The 24,354-nt window shown below is 42.0% G+C and overlaps 1 protein-coding gene across 1 annotated transcript; it reads right to left on the bottom strand.

The window, feature by feature from the left end:
• Positions 1-680: 680 nt before the first annotated feature.
• CDC7 (cell division cycle 7) lies at positions 681-18,657 on the bottom strand (the record flags this gene model as incomplete). The annotated part of the gene is made up of 12 exons (XM_084266093.1): positions 18,463-18,657; positions 16,009-16,111; positions 12,346-12,432; positions 10,335-10,470; positions 9,624-9,717; positions 9,399-9,541; positions 7,350-7,593; positions 6,676-6,771; positions 5,707-5,885; positions 4,386-4,468; positions 2,056-2,205; positions 681-1,057 (listed from the first exon to the last, which is right to left on the bottom strand). The coding sequence occupies exons 2-12, from the start codon at positions 16,097-16,099 to the stop codon at positions 681-683; spliced, it is 1,680 nt and encodes a 559-aa protein (XP_084122219.1). The 5' UTR covers positions 16,100-16,111; positions 18,463-18,657.
• Between the last annotated feature and the right edge of the window lie 5,697 nt (positions 18,658-24,354).

Below are 24,354 nucleotides of genomic sequence, written 5' to 3'. Positions count from 1 at the left end.
ATGGCACTGAGGAAACATGAGCTATGAAAAATGAGTAACTGCATTTATTACTATTGCCTAAATAGGAAAGACCAGACAGGAACAAAAATGTGCTTTTCAAACAGTTGTGCTTTTCTTTTGATGCTGTAACTTCCAGCACCTGACTCCTCTCCTCTAGCAACCCTCCCAAAGTAATACTGTTCTCTGAAAATAGTCAGAACAAAATTAACACACTTTGTTCTATTTGCAGTCCCTCATGTACTGATCAGTAACAAAGCAGAGACATTCAAGTATGGAAGAGAGTCTCCCTAGTGCTTCTGTATTTCAGTCATACCTTAAGGCAAATCTGTAAATGTTAAGAGAACAGCTCAAGAATTAAGCCACAGAGCTTGTGAAACTTTTTCTTTCTAGCACTTGATCAAAGTTAACTTTCTAAGAGATCAGGTATTCACAGCAGTAACCCCTCAGAAGCGTCTTTAGGATAAGACGACGTTGTAGTGATGTTTGTGTGATTTTTACATCTGCCAGTATTTAAGGTAAACTTGTATTTGCAGTCCAACCATACAAGACAACTTCAGTAGTTCTGTGCACAGTGTGATGGTATTTCAGTGAATGTAAATGCAGAGGGCATCAAGGCAAAACTACCTCAGTATCTCATTTCCACACACAGCATATGAAAGCTGTAATAGAATATAGTCTTCTCAGGGGCTCATGTCTTTAAAAAAGGGATGAAGCAACGCCTCCTTTGCAGTTATTCTTGTTGCAGGGTTTAAGTCTAGTAATTTATCAAGTAAGTCATATGCTTCATCAGGAACTCGATCCCATCCTTTCATGTCTGTTGCCTTCATTTCCAAAGCACCATCACCTTCCTGAATGCTTTCTAAGTGTTGAGTTTGTTTTCCAAGTGTCTCAGGAGCACATGGTTTGTCTGCTGCAACTGGTAAAGCAGAGTCATTTGCAGTCTTGCTGGGCACTTCACCGTGGGATATCTTAGAGCTGCTATTTGTTCCTCTCAACTTCTCACAGAGAGTTCTTAAGTTTTGTGCTGGGACAACCTGGGTGCACAGAACTGATTTACCTGGAAAAATAAATTACAGTGACTTTTTTAATACTTTTTATGCAACTGTAACTTCTAAGTTTGTTTCAGAAAAAACATCATATCTGGAAGTGTAATCAGCATTAAAAATCCCCAAACCACAAACCTACCAAACAACCCAATCCAGTCCTGCACACTCCTGCAAAGCAGCCGGGTTTCACAGCAGGAGCCCAGCAAGTCAGAAGGGTAACGGTCTCAGTTCTGCTCAGCACAAAGGTGTTTCGCTCTGTTTGCAAAGTTCTTTAGTGACAAGTTACCTCCACCCCTTACCCCAATCTGCCTGCATTTCACTGATCTGTGGAAAATTAGATGCCCTGATTTTTACACCTCTGTCCGTAGAATGAAAATTGACACTGTCAGTAATACTTCCAGGTAGGAAGTGGTGCAGCATTTGGCTTGCTAACAGTTAAGGGAATGGTTATTTTAAGTTTTTGTGGGTTTTGAGGTGGTCTTGTTTCTTTAAACAGGCTGTCTGTTGGGTTTTGGTTTTGTTTTGTTGTTGTTTGTTGTGGGTTTTTAGTAGTCTGTCTTGGGGTGGAGAAGCAGCGAAGTTTACATCATCTAAATATTAAGTCATATTGACTTAAGCTCCAGGGCAAATTTTGCAGGAATAGAAATAGAAATACTGCCTTGGGAATTCTAACCAAACACCAGTAGAAAACATTTAGCTGGCATATTTCACCTCAAGTGGCCCTGACTTAGTGAAAGGCAGTAGACAGGTTAGAAAAAACCTATGGCATGAAGTGCCCCATATATAAATCCTAAAAGATAGAAAACCACACAACTTTCTTACAACTCTGTATACAGAGACTACCACTCTTAGTGTTTTACATGAAAAACGTGTGATTTACCTCCAAAATAACCCCCAAACCTAAAAATATGTTTATATATTTGAAAAAAAAGGAAAATCACAGATTGTAAGTGACTGCATTGAACAGCAGACCAAGCATGCCTTTTCCCCATAATTAAGGTTTACATACCAAACGTTTTAGCAGCCTGAATGGTTTCTCTGGATCCACGAACTGTCATGATTTGTGCCAAAGCAGTTAAATCATCACTTGCTTTGTAAAATGGATACCGTCCACTGAGCAGAGAGAGGAATACTATTCCTGCAGACCACATGTCAATTGCTGAAATTGAAAGCAAACTTAGTAAAAACTCAGCTCACAATTTCATCACAAACAAAATCACAACTTTCTTTAAAGAGGAATAATAACCTGAAAAGTTTCTGTCAGAAAAAGCTGTGTTCTGAGCTACTGACTTTGGCAAGTCAGATAACACTTAAGCAAACAGTGGAAATTACTATAATTAGATTGAAGAATAATTTCATGCTTTGATGCAGAGGTAATGTTTAAGCTTTTCCACAGAATTTTACATACGAGTAATTCCATTAAAACTTGCACAACTTAAAATGTACCAAAACCATGTCTTGAGGTTGTTTTATGCAGGGTGATAAAAACTGACTAGGCTTCATAATTATTGAAGTTTGCTTCATATGAAGAAAACTTTATAAAAGGATCATAAATAAAAAATAATTCACAAATGAACGTGAATCTGATTTTTTTTTTCCTGGGACTGAGGCTGCCATAGTTAGGCAGCACTAAGAAATTTATCTTACTATGAACTTTGTTCCTTTCTCACTTGACAAGATAACCAGTTTAAGAACTGTAACAGTTAGAAGTTATTCATCACTTTCACTGTGTTATGAAGAGTACAGAGAGTACTCTGGGGATACAGGCCAAAGCATGGTGGAAAATTTAATACTGAGAGTTATGAGAATACCTGTCTGCCATCATTTTTTGGCTCACTGAGGTGCACATTTTGAGCAAGGAAAGTAAAGGAGAGAGCTTGAAGGATTCTCAAACTAAAGAGAAAAATTATCAGTTGGGGAATAAAGCCATTGTTATTTTATTTCTCTTTTAAAACCAGTAATAAAATAGGCAGTAATTTGGATATTTTAGTTAGAAACACTTAGCACAGGACTTGAGGGTGAAGTATCAAATTGACTTCAGTTGCAAAACAAGATTAAGTATTTTATTTAAAAAAGAAATTCAAGTTAATCATTTGGCACATTTTACATTGGGAGAAAAATCCATCTTCTCCATTGTTCCTGTTGTAGTATTACTGTATCACTGTTGAACAGATCACACTATCTGTTTGAGGTGGTGTGCATCACCACAGATGTATGGTTGGGAAAGCTGGAGTCATCGCGGTTTAAGATCTTTGAAGATGTTTAGTTACTCAACTCTTGCTGAAATGAATAGTTGTTATGTATCTGAATGGGTAGTAAATCCTGGCCCTACAATTCTGGTAGAGTTGCGGTCATCAGCTGACTGCAAGGTGCAGTGACATCTAAATCATGATTCCTCTCTGTGCTTTTGTCTAGTTTTCCAACTAGTGAGGCAGGCCAGGGGCAGGGGAGGTGAGGGACAAGTCAAATGAAAGTGGACCTGGACCTGTGTAACATCAGCTCGGGGGTTTGGGTTGTATTCCCTGAAATGTGAACTTGGGTCAGATGGACTAAGGAAGCTCTGGATAGAGTCAGCTGGATCCAGCTGGTAACTTGGCCTCAGCACTGAGACCAGAACTAGTAGTAAGACTGGCAGGAATACAAGGAGGTGACTACAGCAGTCCCAGATGGAAGTGGACATGAAGATCTGTTAGTTCAAATACAACAGAATCTCATAAATATTAGTATTAGTCTACACAGTTCTAATTGATGTCCTCCAGGAGCTCGGCACCACTGACTCAGTACTTTTAGGGCTGTCTGTGCCACACCCCAGTGTTTCCAGATTTACCCATATTTTCTGTAATCCTGCTCTCCATTACCCTAGAGAACAGAAAACTGTCTGAAAGCATATTTAACACCAGCATGTGTCCAAGATTTCCTAGGTATGTCTTCTTTCTGCCTGAATTCTGTCTAGACAGATGCAGAGATTGTCTAAGCTTGTCCTGAGTTTCTGGATGTCTTCTAGCCCATAAAGCTGGCTGTTACAGCACAGGCACAGTAACTCCCAACAGGCTGCCATACCGCTTGAAATCCCAGTCACACCCATGGTGCATTGTATTCAACTCCTGCATGGGGCACTGCTCCTCAAATGACTGAAGACACAGTCAAGTTTCAAACACAAATATTCCCAACTTGCTCTTACTCTGAATGATAAACTTTTAATTAAAATCAGGAAATGCTTAATAATAAGTGTTAAAGGAATGATAAAATGAATTTTACATGTAAACAAACCCCCTCCTGTAACACACAAACAAAAGCATAACAGGCATCAATGAGAAGGGTTTGTCTGACGCACGGTACCTGTGGTCTGAGTGGGGCACTTTGTGAGTACTTCTGGTGCTCTAAATCCAGGTGTTCCTGCCCTGGGAGCAACTTGCTGACACCTTGTTGTAAGAGACAATTTAGAATCTAAGTTGATAAATAAGTTCTAAGTACAATAATGCTTAATACACAAGTATATTCTAAAAGTAGTAAGATATGTAAAGAGCCTAACCCTGCCTTATTTGAGTTTTATAGAAGTTTAAAGCATCTTATCTAGCATGAAATTACTATATTGCATATGAAGATAACCTTATATTATCTCTTGTATTTTTATTATCTAGCATAATGTAACCACAGAATTACTTATGGCATACTTCACTCATAGTGACCTTTTCTAGTGTCATTCAGCAGCAGTGTCACTGTTTGCTTAAGGCTTGTTTTCATAGGAAACTGCAAAGTTGGGACTAATCAAACCGAAGGCAAAAAGTGCACCAGGTTCTTGAAAGTGGATGCTCTGGCTTTGTCCACAGCAAACTACAGTTCACTATTACTGATTGCTGACAGAAATCATCTTTTCATTAGATTAACTAAGACGTGTGAGATTATTATTATTTAAAATAAAAACCCTCCACGCAAACAAACAAAACCCCAACAACTTTCCAGAGCTTTCTTGTACAGCTAAAGTGCCTTCCTTCTATGGACCACTTCTCTTTTGAGTCTGGCTAATTCTTCATGTTTCATGCTTCTGCAATGAAGTTGCTATCACCCTATTTTGATGGTCTAGGAAAAGCTTCATTCCTAGTAAGCAGAATTGTCTGTGTTAATCTGTATTCCTTACTGCATGGATAAAAGGCAATACTAGATCAGAACCCAAACTAACTGCAGAGGCATGGAGTTGAACTGAGTTATGTAGATTCTCTAAACTGTCTATTATTGAAACTTAAACATTATTTTTTAAAGGAACAAATACAAAACAGTCACGTTTCCTTTTTGTTCCACATACCACAATTTCCAGAATCCAAGCAGCTGGTATGATTTAGGCCTATCAGATAACTACTGTGACAGACTGATGTATTGTCTTCTCTAAGCATTGCAATTCAGTCAAGTGACTTTCCACAACCCATGTAGGTGGATAATTAAAAAAACCAAAAAATACAGTGACTCCCTCTTGCTGCAGATAGCAGTGAACCAGTTATTCCATGAACTATTCTTGTTTAAAAAGAACATACTTAGTGTTTTAAGGGTTGCAAAGGACAAATGCTATCTTCTACCTACTAAATCAGCTATCTAGTAAATCACAGTTTCTGACCTTGCTCGACAGCGCAGCAGACAACTTTACAACACTATCCAAGCACATTACCTTGAAAGGCAAACACTGCAAACTCGATCCGTTGCGTAACAGTCACAGGTCAGGTTTGAGGGACGCTCACTGGCAGCTTTCCTGGCTGCCCCATTGCTCACTGTTTTAGTGGAAATAATCTTCTTCTTTGTTACTAACTTCCTAGATGAAACATCTATCACCTTTGATTGTTTTATGAGCTGCAATGTAGATATTTTAGAGGTGACATGTTTAAGAAGGTTCCCTTTATATATAGATAGGACAGTTCCTAAAATATTAAGACTGAACAGGTGCTTGTGAGCCAGAATCTGCAGTTCTAGAACAGAAGACAGTAAACCTTTTAAACAACATCACATCTATAAAACAGCCACTGGAGCTTTCAAAATATCCTGATTTCCTCCCCTTTGGAAAACATTTTTCAGTGTTTACTAAAGAACAATATACATAGTCTGAAGCTACTACTGCTTTTCAAATTAGTCTATGTTTCAAGAATGTGAGAATTTAAAGAAGTGTATGAAATGCACAGTAACACACAGGCACTAACTCTAAATTTACAATAAGATGATCACTATTGGCCAAACCCTCTTAATTTAGTTGGGGTTTTCCCCTTGTTATATTAAATTCTAATTACAAAAAGTACAGAAAAATATTTATTACAAATTTTCTCTTCAGCTTCAACTGCAGAATAAATTTTAAAAAAAGAAGTTTGACAAACTGAGTATTTCTTAGCTGCACACACACATGCATGTAGGAAAAAAGATAAATTTAGTATAGAAACACAGTCAGCCAGGGCGATGGCTACATAACTGGTTCTTTAAGAGTTTCAAAAGGGACTGAACACAAATGAAAAATTCTTCAGTCCTTTCAGCAAAGACACACTTAATCTGCTCAGAAACTTTTAGTTCCACAGCATCCTGGAGCAGAACAACCAGTTCTATAATTTTTCAAATATGTAACAGATTGCTCTTACTGGTGAGTCATACTTCTTACTTTTGTACTGCAGTTCTCCTGGTATGTGGAGCTATGGACATTGAAGTTCCTCTCTCCAAAGACGGAGCGCTGGACAGAATGGTGCACAGAATCCTCCTACAATGCCAGCAAAAAGGACAATAAGGATCCTATCTAACACAAAGTCAGCTGGATGCTGACAGTTCAAAAAAAAAGTGTGAACTGACATAAAACAAGAACAGCTGCATGGTAAGTCATTTTCAGGCATCAATTTACCGTGGATGAAGAAAACACTGTCTAGACAGAACAGCAAACATGCTTACAAAACGAATCACACCTCAGAAGTGCCCCAAGACAATCTGAATATCATCTGTACTGCTTTTGGTATGCAACTAAGTAACTAAACATAGATGAATAATTATTGGCTTGGGGGGAGTTCCACTGTACATGTCACTTAAAAAATGATTTAATGCTGTCAGAATGGTACCCCACGCTAGGGCTTTGTACAGCCTTCCTGGCTGTGTGACTTCTAACAGGTAGCGGGTGATGCCGATAGGGTTACTAAAAGCAGCCCCTTGAGTGTGAAAGCTGTGATTGTGCGGCCCATCCAGAGCTGCCGAGGCCACAGGCACAGCTCATGTCCAAGTGCTGCATCTCCCCCTGTTGGTGCAGCAACACATTAACGGTACAAGGCTTCAATGAAAGAGACAGAGAACCTTTCCTCCTCTTCCTCGTTTAATCTGTATTTCTGAAAGTGAGCTGGACCTTTTATCAGCTGCTTTTGAGGCTGAGTGTTGGACTATCTGTTTAGGTGCTGTGACAGAAACCCCACTTCCCGAGGCTATGGTGGGATTATTTTGCAAGCAACTTCCCTGCTGGTCTTCAGAGTGAGCAGCTTTGAGAAGTTCAATTTTCGTATCAGGGGTTCCTTGTGCCAAGCCAAAATCTACCAAGGCATACCTGAAAGATACCAGGTTAGAAGCAGGAGTCACAAAGTATCCAACCATCAGTTCAATTTACTATTCGTTACTTGTTTATTTATCTTTCACATTTTACTCAATATGTTGCTTATCTACTGTCAGCACAAGAATCCTATTTTTCTTCTCTTCTCCTATCTTGCCTATCCCCTCAATATTTTTACCCTACACCCATCTTACTTTGTTGTTTCTTGTCCCAAAATCTTTTCAAGGGCATTACTTTCTCCAATGCTGTTAAAAATAATATCCCTAGTAACTCTTTTCTAGGGTGGTTCTAGTCCTACTCCTCCAAACCTTCAGCCAACAGCCAAGTACGAGTGACTTGACCTTGCAGAATTCTCATGGGCAAAGGCAAAATGTAGCATTGAAGACAGATGGGACAAACAATGCTGACAGTTTTGCCAGACTTCAAGCAATACTACTGAAATTTACTTCAGTCTTCAAACAGGTATGAAAGAGGACATTAGTTGCTACTTCAGATCTGCCTTTAGAAGAATTGGTTTTTGCTATAACCACTACAGAGACAGACTGGCTGTTTCTGAGTCTCAGACAATCTCAACTCCGTGGCCTCCACACCCAAAGTAGAGATTACGGTTCAAATGCTGGAGGAGCAAATTGACAGTACAAATTCATACTGACGGATTAAAAAATATATATGCATTTCTCAAGTTTTTAAGCTTGTGGTTTGGCAAAATATAATCAAATCTCCCCTGTAAACTTTCATTACGCAGAATCATTTTGGTTGGAAAAGACCTTCAAGATCGAGTCCAACTGTAATCCTAATACTGCCAAGTCCACCACTAAATTTCATCCCTAAGCACCACATCTACATGTCTTTTACGACTCCACCACTTCCCTGGCAGTTCCAGTGCTTGACAACCCTTTTGGTGAAGAAGTTTTTCTTAATATCCAATCTAAACCTACCCTGGCACAACCTGAGGCTGCTTCCTCTTATCGGGTCCCTTGTTAATTCAGAGATCAACCTTCACCTAGCTACAACCTCCTTCCAGGTGGTTGTAGAGAGTAAGCTCCTTTTCTCCAGGCTAAACAACCCTTCTTCTCTCAGCCACTCCTTGTGTGACTTGTACTCTAGAGCCTTCCTCAGATTCATTGCCCTTCTCTGGACACACTCCAGCACCTCAATGTCTTAAGTGTACACAGCCCAACACTCACTGCTACAGCCACAGGACTGCTACCACTGAAACAGTACCTCATTATATATATTTTCAGGTCTATTCTCTTTCAGTTTTCAGCAAAACTAAAGAACCACCTAATTTCTTACCATCTTTCAGTATTGTAATTTGCTGGCAAAAAACCCAATCCTCCAAGTTATAAACATTAAATCAATGTAAAGTAAAGCCAGCCCAAACCCAGCTATCTTATCTGTGCCAGTTTTTACTCTACCCATGAGTAAAAATTTTCCAGTATCAGTAAATGTACAAGTCCCTACTGCTGTCTTAATAATAATAATAATACTGTGATCTCATTCTTATTCAAAAATGCAGTACTTTAACTCGACAGTAAAATCTTCATTTTTTTCCAACTACTTGTCACTCTGAGGTAGATGTTGCATTAAGTATGAGGAAAAAACCTCCTTCCCTCCTCAAATCCCTAAACACAGAAAGAAAAAACTTTTACACATAAAAATCTTTTTTAGCTTTATTACTTAAGCACATGTTATGCAGCTGGAAGGTTAAAAAAAACAACCCAAAAGCCTAATTGACTCTGTTCTGCCAAGGCACACATCCCCAGATGAGATCACAATATGGTCATCTGGACAAGACTTACTCTTTTAGCCGCCTGTTGTAGAGGAAGTTACTGGGCTTGACGTCACGGTGAACAATGCCGAAGTGATGGATGCGCCTCAATGCTTTAAACAGATTAAACATGTATTCCCTCACTTCTTCGAAGGAAAGAGAATTCAAAATGTCCTGAAAGATTATTTGGATGTTGTAACTATGCAACTGCTTTTAATTAAGAAGTTTTACTACACTTAAAAGGTCTGGGACTCACCAAGAAGGATTCGTGTTCCAGATATGGCATAACAATGACCACATGATCATTTTTCCTAAAGCAGTATTTAACTCCCATAACGTTATCTTGTCCCCTAAAAGAAAAGTAATGTCACTGAATGAAGACCAGAAGACGTTTATTTTCCTCTTTTTCTTAAAAACTTCAGGCTTTCTTTTATAATCTAAATTATTTTGGCAGCAGTCTGAGCTAGCATTCTGTAGTTATGGTGCTGCTTCTCATTGCTGTGTTCCATTTGCAGTTTGCAAAGAGGGCTCCACAGCTTTGTGGGGCCATGGTTATTAGTTACACTGCAATTAAATATAGGACCTATCCTTTGTGATACCAACTGTTTTAAGGTGCTATTCAGCACACTCTGGCAACAAATATTCCTTTCTAAACCCACATTTTCCGATTAAATTATTTTTTCCAAGAATTTCAGAACTGGAATTTTTGTTATCACATAGGTACATCAAAGAATTTCTCAGATGAAAAATAGAGAGCATCATCTGCTACCAGACTAGCAGAAAAGGGCATCCATTACAGGTGAGACACTCCATTTCTTATTTGCTCTTGGTAAAAAGAATAAACATTTCTGTGGTTTAAAAAAAAAAAAAAAGCAAGCAAAGTGCCAAAAGTGTAAAACAAATCCAGAACAGTGAGGTAATGTTCAGCAGCTTAGTCATGACAATCATGATTCTTTTCTTTATGTACCCTGCTACCGTGAGGCACTGAAGTTCAGCAGCGATCCGCAGAGGGTGGCTGGTAGGAATCAAGTGTTTCAGAGCCATTTTTTCCTCATATCCCGTGTGTAGCTGTGCTGTGGCCAAGTAAACAGAACTAAAAGTACCTGTAAAGAGGAGAGAAAAACACTGTCTTCAGCATTTTTAATTAGGTCAATTCAGATTTTTACAGAAGTGATTGGGGCTGTTTTCACCTTACATTGACATAATGTAAATTGTTCACAGTCCTGCAGTATACTTGGTACTACATCAAAAGCAGATTCTAGAAGAGAAAAATGCAGTACTTTTTTTTTTCTACTACTGAATTCAGTGATCTTGTATACAAGTTTTTTATGTCAGTAAAAATGCAAATGTAACACTGTCTAACTTGCCTGGGACACAGAGCTCTTTGAATGTAAATTTCCCTATCTTTGATTTGCTTTCTTGTTTAGGTAGCTTGCTTTCATCTGACATCTAACTCCTCTCCCTACGATGTAAGTGGGCTATATAATGCTAATCTGGAAAGCACTGCCTTTACTATTCAAAGCACTTCTAAAATTGCTATGTTTTTCTTAATTCTGTTACCTTATCTATAAAGTAAGACTTCTCACATGATGCACAACTTCACTGTTTGCCCAGAGCATCACTGCAGAGACGGAATGTGATGCTCATAGAACAAAAGAAGTATTCGGGCCGTACGGTATGTTTTCCCACCCGTTGGATTTTAAGGATATCCCGTAACGATCCGAGATACCTAAGCGTGCATCGTTCCATATGAATAAACAATACAAATTAGCTACAAATTACATTTTAAGTATTGTGTTGGCATCATGCTAATGCAGCAGTCTGTAAGTGCACCCATACACCAAAGTGCTGGCAACAACTCTCAATACTTCTTGCGGTCACTAAAAAAACCCCCACCAGAGTCCTGTACATTCAGTAGAATGAGCAACAGGGGCTACCAAGCTGACCTAAGGCTTCGGTGGTGAGAACTGATAAAGTGCAAGTGACTCCAGAGTGGAATCAATCCTAAACTGAAATTTGCTATCTCATAATACTGCAGAACTGCAAGTGGTATATATTAAAAGCAGCACCGTTTGCTTCCAAAAGCAAAATCAGAGCACGATTCATAACAAGAGATTTTGTTAAATTATACTATCTCTTTTTATGATAGGCAGAAGCCCTTTCTTGGTTTGTATTTGAAAGTTTGTATTGCTGTGGTGAATGGAGCCAGGTTGTTGGCACAGGGGGGAACAGGAGGAGACAAACCTTTTTAGCTATCTAGCCTGACATCACAGGTTTTCCACCACAAAACAGCTGGCAAACAATCCAGCTTCTCACCACCATCTTTAAGTACAGCGTGTCACAAAGCATCTAAGAGATCAAATGGGTCAAGTTCCAAAAAGTGCAGAAATCCCACACTCAGTACCACTTAAGAATCTATTTACAGTCACACCTAACACTCATGGAAGATATCTGCAGTAGTATTTGCTGAAGGCAAGGTATACACAAGTGTTCTAAAATTTGGCACTGGATGTCTTTAAAAAAGGTGGGGGGTTTTAAATAGAGCAGCTGTAATCTTTCAGTCTCCTCCTCCAATTCTGCCCATAGGGTTTTGGTGGAAACAAAGCCAACTTAAGGAACAGCAGCTAAGTATGTCTAAACACAGCATATAAATAGATCTCATGTAAAAGAGAAAAAGAATGGAGTGCTAAGATTTATTTACTCAAATCCACCTGAAAAATCTTTAGCTGCCAAAACTGGAATGCTGGGGGGTTTTTTGAGGCTTTAATATATCAGATTTCCCAGAAAACACCTTGCAAACACCTCTAATTAACACTCCTCTATGCTCAGCAATATCTTCCAATTCCTACACAAACCAAAATGTAAATCTGAAAGCTATTTGCCATAAATTGCATAAATTGTGACCTTAAATTTATAGCTTTTAAGATAGAAATACCAAAAGAAAGTTAAGTCTACGCAAGCTAAGATAAAACATTTACCTTCTCCGATTTTTTCCTTAATTTTGAACACATTTACAAGCTGTGGCACTGCTTCATAGAGTTTTTCAATATCTCTTTTTATTCCTGCTGTGGAAAGAATAAGGAAAGGTATTTTTAATTTTATTGCTTGATTCAATATCTGATTTGTATTTGAGATCACAAATCCCACGCCAGTTCATAGGACTGTGAGTTCACATAGGGAAACAACATCTGACAGGTATCTATCCCTGCTGACATTACCCCCTGCATACTTGGTATTACTGTTGTTCTTCATCCCACTCATGATAAGCTACAGCATTTTATTTTATTTTATTTTTACTTATGTATCACCTAGCAGTTCTAAAGACTGCAAAAGCCTTCTGGTTAGTAAGACTACAGCTTACAGCTTGTTGATAAAAGTTTTCCTGAGATTTGGAAGGTCAATCTCAGAAAAGACAAACACGTAACAGTTGCTTCTGTAGGCACAAGAGCCCATCCATGGGATGCAAATTAAAAATGTAGAAAAACATTATTTATTTTTAGGATCAGTAATACAATCACAGTATTACTTCAAATGGTAAATGCCAAAAAACGTTTGCTCTGCATTTAAGTTGCTGCACTTTGTCCTGCAATCACTAGATGGCAGAACAAGGATGTTGTACTGTATTATTTCAAAAAATTATGTAATTTTCCATCCAGTTTACAAATCCTTGTGGATTGTGTCCTCTATACCCTGCATAAGAATTCACTTATTTTGAAGCTATGAAGCATGCAAAGGCTGTGACTAACTTCTGTAAAGCAGAAGTGAAGATTATTTTACTACACAGAAATAAGCACAAACTGGTATTTGGAAAATAGATCAAATGGAAGAAAATGCATATCCATTTTTCATCCTAAAACTAAATAAGAAAATCAGTTTAACAAAAATATTTAAAATGTATACATGAAAATGCACTGTGTTTTACCAGGACAGTAACTCACAAGACAAAAGAATTATTTTTGAAGTATCACTGATAGGCTGGAAACAAAGCATGGATTAGCATGCACCCCCGACCTTCAACGTTAGCTCACGTTATACAGCCACAAAGGCTGAAGCCTGCCTAAAGCACCCTTTCTTCCTGGTAAAAGCCCAATTAACTAGTTGGTAATTCAAATTATAGTTAACTTCTGATTGTAATATTTTTTTCCCCAAAAATCTATAAAACCCAACATACTAAAAATACTTTGAGAACTGAAGCCTGCTGTCTCTCTTACTATCCATTTACTTATTTTTCCCCTTTAAGTTGTTCCCTCTGCTTCTCCAAGTTCTTTTGCTTTAAGTCAAATTTGGGGGGGGAGCAGGAATTAAAAAAAAAAAAATCCTTGACACCACACACCACAACTGCTAACATTCATTTGAGGTACTGTTTGATCAGCAAATACAAGTAAAAGGTTAATCAGTTCTGCTAGGAATCATATATAAAAACTTCCAAAATATCCCAGGATAAAAATGACCAGATTTGTAGTAACAGTCAAGATGTACAGGAGGAGCCTGTACTTAATAATGCCCAAAGGAAAAGGCTGAGGGGAAATGATCAACTATACAGTTATTCTGGTTATTCCCCAATTTTACAGAGCCAGATTATGTTAAACACCTTGAAAAGGAGGAAACTGAAAGCTTGAGGAATCACTTTGTTTTCCTGTCAATATAATAAATAATAAAGAATAGTAAAGATTTGTTGAAAGTAACACTAAGAATTCAAGAAGATACCAAGTTACACTTTTTGAATTGATAGCATTCCTATTGCTCAGAAAAGGAACAAATGTATCTGTTATTGCTGTAATTCTTGTTTTGTCACTAAAACCGGAATTGTTGATAAAAAGCTCTATCATTTAAAAAGTGGCATTTCCCATTAGTTTGCACAGTAATTTCATCTTGTTACCCAAATGCTCACGAGTTACACAGCAACCATTAAGACTTTCAATAAAGCTTTCTGAAATCTTCAGAAGGGGAAAGGCTGGTCTTTGCACCCTGTTCCATTTTCCACAGGAATACTTAAAGACATTAAGAGATGAAACCATGTAACAGAACTATAAAGAACCTGACACAGAAATGTTATTGCATCACTCAAAGACGGAGGCCTTTCCCCTCAGGAAGATAATCCTATTAACTGGGTTCTGAAACACCCTACATGAACTTCATCCCCAGAGGTGAGTAGCTAGAAGACAGAGATAGAAAATTGTTACCAACAGCAGCACAATTCTAAAGGGCTGTTAGAGCAATGGTGTTTAGAACTAGTTTGCTATCTAACCTGCCCCTAATATGGCATTTTACAGTTCTGCTCCACCACTTGCAGTTTAGTCTGACTTTTGATGAGAGCTGCTTAAGCTTTTACTGAAGTTTTTCCTAAAAAAAACCATATACTAACAGTAACTTAGAACATACAAATTCCACTGGAAATTCTCCAGTGAAGTTGCTTGGCCAGGAAAAAAATGGACTTCCCTTTGGCAAACCCAAGACTGCTAACAAGGACTCAAAAGGTCCATCTTTTGACTCATTAGAAACAGATCTCTACTTTCCTTACCCTAGCAGGTTCTGGGCTGTTTAGTGTCGCCAGTCTAACACTCCTAAGGTAAATACTAACCGCTTGAATTAGTATGGGCTGGGGGATGACCTGCTGGAGAGGAGCTCTGTGGAGAAGGACCTGGGGGTCCTGGTAGATGACAGGTTGGCCATGAGACAGCAGTGTACACTGGTGTCTAAGAGAGCCAATGGGATCCTGGGGTGCATCAAGAGGAGTGTGGCCAGTAGGTGGAAGGAGGTGATCCTTCCCCTCTAGTCTGCCCTGGTCAGGCCCCACCTGGAGAGGGCCTGAAAAAGCGCCAGGAAGAGTCAGTGACTGTCCTTGTGGAGGGACAGCAGTGTATAGGGAATAGACAGGCACTGTACTGTCACTCTGTAATAATAATAATAATATGCAATTTCTGTGAATAGCAATTTCTTTACTTCGTAGAATGAAAGGTGGTTGCAAAGTGAAACCCTTAAACGTTATTCAGCATCACTCTGTAATCCTGGACATGGATGTGCAGGCGACTGACAGAGGAGTATCTCTTTCTTGGGAAATCAGTAGCCGTTATATATATATATATGTATATGCTGGTTGATAATCCACGATTACTGAGCAAGCACTGTACATAAAGTCTGGATTGAAATACATTCAGAGAGAGCCAAAAACATGCACCAAAACCACTATCGGTGCAAATGTTTGTAGCTCAGCTTCTCTGGTGAGAGCAAGAACAGTGTTCTTTATGCACACAGACACATCTAAAGAAACTTAGAGGTAAGGCTGGCAGTTATAGCATAAAAGGCAAAATATTAGTTTTGTGGACTTGTCTAATCAGAGAGTTTTACTCTCAATGACTGCCTTTTGATGCCTTTCTGGGATCCTCTTATAACAAGATATTCTGTAATAAATAGATAGTAGGGTCAGCGAGTTGTGACTAACTGCAGTTGTGGAAGTTTTGTAGCACAAAGCAAGAATAAGCTTAAAATCAAAAGTGACCTCAAATGTTTAATTTCATTAGTTCTTTATACAATAGGACCACATACAGACAGGCTTATAATTGATGTTGAAACTTTCTGAAGCGATGAAGCAGCATGTCAGGGACAAAACAGTGCCAGCAATCCCTATTTTAGGCACATACCTGAAAGCTTGTTCTGCTCATGCTTCCCATGGAAGTCTTCAGCCTGATGAGGGTGCTGTTCATCACAGTGAGACTTCAGCACTGTCTCCATTGCAAAACAAACCTGAAGTATAAAATCCAAGACTTTGAGGACCACTTCTGGACACGTGGGGGAGCAAGCACATCTAGTAAGGCACCTCCTGGCTTTGCACTGAGAAGAGATTTAAGGAGTCTAAGGAGCTCCTCTGAGCTATGTAAAACACTGAGCATCACCAGTTTTTCCCAGAGAAAAACCAAACCAGTAAACCCACTCTCTAGTAAGAGAGAAAAGAGAGGAGGCAGGGAAGGAGGACTGCAGGATAAGCTTAGACATAAGTCATTTTCTTTCATCTCTTGTTTCCTCATTCACACTAAAGCATTGTCCTTTCCCTGAAGTTCCCTTTGAAAGGCAAGGAAGGAACTGATGCACAGAGGAATAGCTGCATTGCAACACTTGCACATAGACAGAATATCATAAAGAAATTATAAGAGAAAAAATCTTCTCAATATGAGAGATTTCTCTCTTCTAGATAAGAGCAACAGAAGGCATAATTATTTGTAGCCTGTCCTCCCGCCGTAACAAGAAATAATAGCACAGGCTTATTTTGATATGCTGCTTCACAAATCTTTGAAACAATGCAAATAAAACTCTAAATTAGTAAAGAATACTAATATCATGCAAGCAGAAGACCCTGATAATCCCATTTAATGAGGAAAAGAAAGGCAGGATAACGGGCAGTAAGTGAGCCTGGAAGCACCACCTCTTGCCAATACTGGTTCCATTCAAAGATGGAAGTCCTTGCTTGTGACTTTGCCAAACCTTCAGTGTTCTGGCTGAACTTTTCCACAGGGGGAAAGAAACTATTCTGAAAAACTCCTTATTAAAGGATCCATCTGTTTCAGCTATGGAGCTAGAAATAGGTTTTGTCCCCACAGAATTTGAGCTACCTTTAGTCTGTCATCCTCATGAACAGAACAGGGACAGGCAACAACTGCTTTTTTGGGGGGAGTTTTGCTGGAGTGAGTCTTGCAAACAAATGCAACCAGATTAGGCATATTTATGTCTCTCACAGGTAGACACTCCCTCTGCAAGTGCTGAGTAGGCAGACGAGCCTGTTCCAAACCTGAAATGGCACGGCCTCATTAGGAGCCCAAGGAGTGCAAATTAACGCTGGCACCCCTGGCCCCTTATATCCTCCTCCCTCTGATTTAACCGCAGCTCCAGGCTGGCCACTAACACCCTCTTTGTAAAAGGACCTCTTCTGTCTGTCTGTCTGTCTGCAAACTGCCATGGGAACACGTTCATGGCTTGTGGCCCAGGGGAAAAGGGCTCAGGAACTCAGTGCCATTACACACACAAGCTGCTGTGCGAGGAACTGAACACCTCAAATACCCGAGTATATTTTTAAAAATGGCTTTCTAATTTGGAAGTGGGCTTAGCGGTTATAAAGTGGGACGTCAAGCAATGTTTGATTCAGCCAGATACTTAGTTTTTACATTAAAAAAGTCAAGAGACACTATCAGAGATAAAAAATTAGAAGGAACGCTAAAATGACCTGAAGTTTCAGCTCACAGAACTTTATTCTGGTTAAATCACGTCTCCAATTAAAAAACAAGTCTCCATAGTATCAGAGTGAGAAAAAAGCCCGGAGAACAACAGGCTCAGCCAGGCCCTGTACCTCCGTCCGGGTCTGTCGAGTCAGGGACTTGACTCTGCCCATGAACACGGGGGATGCTGCCGCTGCATCCCCGGCTAAAGCGGCGCCGGTCGCGGGAACGGCCCGCTGCCGCCGCCCGCAAAGCTCCTTTAACCGGGAACGGACACGCAGACACCCCTGGGCAAAGCTGGTCGTTCAAGGAAAGCACGTCCCACGGCTGGCGGGAGCCCTGCGGCAGGCTGGCGGCTGCCACGGGCAGGCAGCGCGCCCGGCTGGCGCCCTGCGGAGGGGACCCCTCCGGAGCCCGTCGCGGGCGGGGGCTGCACCCGGGCCCTGGGTCACCCGCAGGCACGTTCCCAGCCGCCTCCCACCCGCGGCGGGGCGCGCGCGCCGCAAGCGAGCGGCGATCACGCACCAAACGGCAGAGCTGAGCGCGCGCGGAGCGGTTATAACGGGGGCGAGGGGCGGTGGGCCGGGTGGCCGCAGCCTCCAGGAGCGGGGCGAGCTGCTCCTGAGGGGCCGCGCCAGGCGCCGACTGCGACCGGCCCCACGGGAAGCGCGTTTCCCCTCCAGCCCCGCCGCGGGGATCTGCCGGGACCGGGGCGGCGCGGCCAGAGCAGGGCTCCCCGCGGGGACGAGGAGGCCGCGCCGAGCAGGATTCCCCGTCCCCGCGCAGGGCCGCCGCGGCCGCAGCCAGCGGCGGGGTTAAGGGTGAGGGGAGCGGGCAGGGCCCGGGGGGCGCCAGGGGGACCGGCTGGGGACGCGCGCGAGGACTCACGCGGGGCGCGGGCTGCCGCGACGCGCCGGGGTTTTGCCTACTGCCGCCTTCTGCTGACCGCCCCTCCGCGGCCAATCCCGGCCCTCGGCGGAAGCCGCGGCCCCGGCCAATGGGACCGTCGGTCGGAGGAAGGCGGGTTGCTATTGGCCGGCCGGCGAGGAGAGGCCCGCCCAGAGCGACTACCGGCGGCGCGCGCGGGGCGGCGCGGCGCGGCGGGCTTCGGCCTGTGAGGGGTGGCGGGGCTGGGGTGTGGGTTGCGGGTTGCGCGCGCGACGTGGGGCTGTGTCGGCAGCGCAGCCTGTCCGCCGGTGGGGCCGCAGGGTGGGGGGGGCAGGCCGGGCCGCCGCCCCGCGCAGCTGTGCTCCGACGCCGCTTTGTGGTCCCTTCCAACCCAAACGGCTGCGTGAGGGGGCCCCGCTCACGCGGCGCTGGCCTGGCGGAGCTACCGTGCCCGCTAGGGCCCCAGAGGCCCCGCGCCTCAAGCGAGACGCGCTCCGCCGGCAGCGCCCGGCGGGACGCCGTCAGGATGCGGCGGGAGCTCTCGGTGGTGTGCGTGTGCCGCGCTGATGCCCGGGCTGAGGCAGATCCCTGCGGTCATACTCAGCCCCTGCAGACAGGGCTCTGGGTACGGCCTTGTCCTCACCCGCACTGCTTAAATCCAGGGAGGGTCGAGAGCACAGGGAACTGCGCTCTGCTTAGGCCAGAAAACACGGAGAACTTAAGGCGGCTTCCAGCTCTGTCTTGCTGTCCGGTTATGTAAGGAGAAAGACCGCAGAGAATACAAGATCACAAATGCACATCTTGATTGTGCTCTGCACTGTAGCCGCTGGCCAACAAAGTGCAGGAGCAGGGAAAAAGGCTTTGCTGGAATTGCATTTTGCTGCTGGTTTAAGTGAAGCCCTGCTGAAGCCAACGCGGCTGCATGTTTGTAAATGAAAGTTTAGCTCTTTTGGTCTTTTATCTATTTTGGTCTTTTTTTCTTTGAGAAGATTAAAAGCTATTTCTCTCATTAGAACTAGCTCCTAGAGATAATGCATCGGCGTCTTGATCACTCAACTATAATGCCCATGTTTATTGCATACTTGGCATAGAGCTGTTTAACTGCACCCCTTGGGCAGTACCAAGCAGGCCTGGGGTTGCCAAAGTTCCCAGGGCGACATTGTAGCCTGGCTATTGCCTCCAAATAAGCTGTGCTTAGGTTAAGAAAAATGTTAAAAGCAGAAACAGTTTGTACCACCTTTGCTGGCTTGTGTAGCCTCCTGTTGCAGGGTTTAGGAGGGTGCAGGGTTACTGAGCTGCTTTGGTGTAATTTGGGGGTTTGTTTTGATGTGTGTTTATTCCAACAGTTGCTCTAATTCCTGCGTTAAGAGCTCTAATGAACCAGTGCAGCACAGTTAAGTATGCTATCTGTAATTACAGTTAAGGATGACTGTTTTTAAAAGCAGATTATAGCAAATATGACTTAAAGGAGGGATAATGACAAAATACCTCAGGACAAATTCTGTTCTTTCTTACAGAAGTTGGAAAGGCAGCATAAACACTCGGGAGAGCAGACTTGTCCTAGTGCTCATGACAGGCACTGGCATTTTACATTAAGCTCTTGGACAATCCTACCTGCCGTAGGTAGGAACCATGGGTTACTTTTTCAAATTTATACTTGCAAAAAAGCTGACAATTATTTCTGAGCTGCACATCTAACTCTGCAGCCTTCTGGCCAGGTCCTGGTTTCAGCCAGCCTCCTTGGCCTCCCTGCCTTGGCGGTGTCATCATGTAGAATACTGACTTGTCAGTGTTTCTGTACAGCTCCTGTTATTGGCATTCTGTGTCACTCATATCCACACTACCTTTCTCCCCATCACTTAGGTTGCATTCATACACAATGAGAAATCCATTACATTACATCATCTGATCCATGTGGTTTCTTTCCCTGCAATATCTCGATTTACCTTGGTTCCAACACCAAAAATAATTTTCATTTAGACCCAGGTCATTTATCTACCTTGATTGCTTGCTCCTCTCCTTTCCTATTGATCCACACGGTGTGCTCTCTCATGCTTCTTTCCAGTGATTCTAGTTCTCCATCATGTCAGATTCACTTTTATCTGTTCTCATGAGCATAACTGCACTTGCAATATAATCTAATAGTGTTTCTTATTTTATTGCCCTACTCTTTTTATTCTGCCAGAAATGCCAGCCCTCATTCTGGCATCATTTATCTCCCTCAAAAAAGGCTTTTACCTTCTTGCTTCTCCTCTGCTTAAGGAGTAAGTTCAGTCAAATAAGCTATGAGTCTCCTTATATGAATATCTTCCCAAAGTCACCTCTACATCAAAGTCTTTCTTCATGTACATCTCCACTGGAGAGTGACAGATTACGTGTTCCGCTTCCACTACATTTCCTCAGCACTTGCTTGTTTTGCTTTACTCAGAATGAACGCCGAACAGGTAAAGGCATGGCTGCTGCTTTGCTTCTGCAAGGCTTCTGTGCCCTTGCTGCAGCATGAGACACCCCTCCTTGTCCTTCAGCTCAGGTAACCAGAAACCCTTCTTTGCTGCTGGGGCAGAGAAAGCTCTGTCTTGTCCTTCAACACTGATCTTCCAGTTTTAGCCATGCACCAAGGAACTTCTCAGAAGGAAAGGAAAGAAATCACATCCACCAGATACGAAAAACAAAGCAGTGTGTCCAGTGCTCTGCAAGCCAAACGGCCTCACGTTCTTCTCTTGTGGCTTTATTTCTAGGCTGGAGCTAAAGGATGAGAAGCCAAATGACAAGCCAGGCCCAAGCAGAATGTTCCCTACGGCTGACAAACAACTGCCAAAGCCCACCTCCGGGAACGCGCCGGGGAAGGATCTGGACGTTGCCGTGTGATTGCATCCACTGCTGCCAGGATTTGCAGCTGAATCAAACTTTTTCTATCTGCTGACAGACCTAAAAGAGTCCGTGCTGACACAAAAGCACGTCTGTTAACCTCTTCCTAGGCCAATTAAACTGGTAGAAGTCTCTCAGTGTTTGTACAATCCTCCAACCTTCAAAAAAAGATAAGCAAGATACAGGAAGATAATTGATGAATGTGTACAGCACAGACAGAGGTAGGAGATGCATACATCCCCCTGCTTCATAAATTAGCAACTTAAAATCAGAAACGACTTAGAAATGAGTGAGCAAAGGTGGTTATTGCCCTGGCAGCATTGTGTGTGTATGTATGTATGTATATACACAGACAGATACATGTACACATATATACAAAGTTAAATTTTAATGACAGTATAGACTGTTACATGTATTATTTGGTCTTCACTAGCCTAAATGCCATGTGCTTTCCAACTTTTAATTCCTATTTTTGTTAGGCAATATGTTTCTGTGGCAAAATTTTCTCTCTTTAGCACCAGGTTGAGACAAATCTCTTCATGCTGTTGTGCCCTTTAGGAATACTGTCAAATTCAATCACTCAGGACTCACGAGTCTTGCACTAACATGAAGAGATTGATTTGAAAACCATGGGACTAACGTCCTTTTTTCTGTTTTTCATTTTCCATTTCCATACCTTAACCGTTTTACACAGAAGCTGAGATTGCCAGCTTTGCTCTCACATGCAAATGAGCACTTCCCGACGCTGCGCAGCCCTAGAATAACGCGCTGGGGTGCGGCTGTGACTGTCGCTGCCAGTGTTTTCTCATCGGTTGTATCTGAAATGTCAAGAATTATTGTGGTGTCAGGAAATATTCCAGAATATTGCAGCCTCTACAGCCTATTTAAAGGCAGTTAAAAATAGATACAAGAATGACCTCGGGCAAAGATGCAGAGGAATTCTTGACCTTTTATAAACTGGGTCCTACTCAAACAAAGCATGGCTTAATAAAGCCGACAGAAGACACGTACCTAGGAATAATTAATCTGGGCTATCATGCACAATGGGAGGGGTTGAAAAGGACTGATGAGTCAGCTGGCAAGGAACTGAGCGTGGGGATCTGAGAGTGGTGCTGCAGCAAAAAGGGGTCTTGCAACCCCTGACATGCAGACGTCAGTGGGGGCAGGTGTTACCCACATGTGTGCAGTGTGAGGGTGACTGAGGCATGGTGTGTGCAGGCCTGCTGTTCGCACTGCAGTACGGGTACTGAAGAAACAGAGTCTACAGAGGGGCTACAGGATGATCTGAAGTCAGAGAAAATGCTGTGTAATCGAAGAACTAAACAGCTCAAGCTACTCGCTGGATCAAAAACATTGGAAAGTGAGTCGATAACAATGTAAATATATGCATGGGGAAAATTACTGAATACAAGGGCCCCTTGAATCTACCAGAGTGACGCAAGAAGGAATAATGCCTGGTAGCCACAATGAAGCAAACACTGTCATCTTCAGTACATAATTCAGAATCACTGACAAGAAATGTCAATAATCCTTGGGACAAACAGTTAAGGGCTGTGGTTGATTTCCTGACTCCCACCTTCCTGGAAAACACGGGCTGGTGGAACACAGGCTATGTTGTGTTTGAGCACTGCAGGCTCAGTTCAGGGTTAAATAAAGTTGCCTGTAATTTACAGGAGATCAGACCATGTACTCCCACAGTCCCTCTTTTCTTGACTTCATAAATAAATTTCTATACTTTATGAACTCTCCAAAGCTCCTATAAATAACTCCCCACTGCCACCCCTGGTGTAGTATTCCTCTCCATGTGTACTTTTTTGATCAGCCTACTTGACTCTCCTTCCCCACTTGCACAGCAGCATGGCCAAAAACATGTCACAGGTAACGGGGAAATAATGGCACCTGTTTCTTGCCCCAGCTGCCGAGATGCTCAGTGTCTCTCAGAGGAGTTAAACAGCGTCCCTGGCCCTTGCTTTTATTTGCTCCCTAGGAGAATGCACTTCATCCACCTTGCCTCTTTTCCCAGACCTTCCACACTTGAATACTGCAGTCTTTCCAGGGCTCAGCTCCTCAAGTCTGGCTCAGCAAGTGATGGAGACTACAGCCAACAGCAAAGCAAGATAGCTGGTCTGGGAGTGTGCTTCAGCCTATAGACAAAACTAAACCAGACAGAATCAAAGCTTTCCTCCACAGCAACAAATCTGTTTAAAGTCATTTGAATGTTCTTTGCTTTGCTGCAGCTTTTGGGATTGCTCACAGCCTAACAGGAATATTGGGCTTGGCTGCACCGGTACCTTTGTAACTAAGGGGAAAACTGGCATCTTAGGCTTATTAGCCAGAGTGATTCTCCTTTCCCCACATTGTGCAATGTCATCACTCGCAGCACCGGTTTGAAAGCAGTCAGTTTTCTTTGTTGTTCTGTATTTTAATGACATACGAGTTTTTTCTCATAGTTAAATAAGAGATTCTGGTCTCCTAATAGATATGTAGATAACGCTGTGCTTTTGCTCCACCATCTGACATAAGGCTGAATCTGGTAACCTCACTTACTGAATAATTGTGTTGTCTTTGGGAATACTCACACATGTAAAATGAGCAGGACCTGGCCCTTTGGTCATATTTTTGTAATAAAAGATAAAATGAGATTTTTAGGAAACTGCAACTTATGACCGTAATATTTATGAGGCTGTCAGGACTGCACTGTAAAAATTTGTATTATTTAATTCTTCACTCTGACACTAAAGCATCATTTCATTTATATGCAAATAAGAATATACTCTACTGCTGTTTCTTCAGTGAAGAAGCTGTTTGAATTATTCACATTTTATTAATAAAGCTTCATAAATAAGTATTTTTTTTCTACTCAATTGGTAGTGGCCAGGGGAGAGAATCTATTTATCAGACTTTGTTATTACGAGCTTCATAACAAAATATGAAGATTTATGGAGTACATAATTAGATGTTATGTGATTGTAATGGAAACATTGGGTTATCCAGGTGAAATACTTTTCTTTATGCAATTCTCCT

The sequence above is a fragment of the Gallinula chloropus genome, assembly GCF_964237585.1.
Source record: "Gallinula chloropus genome assembly, chromosome: 6".
Lineage (NCBI taxonomy): Eukaryota > Metazoa > Chordata > Aves > Gruiformes > Rallidae > Gallinula > Gallinula chloropus.
The sequence above is the reverse complement of the archived record's forward strand: the minus strand, read 5'-3'. Positions and strand labels throughout refer to the sequence as shown.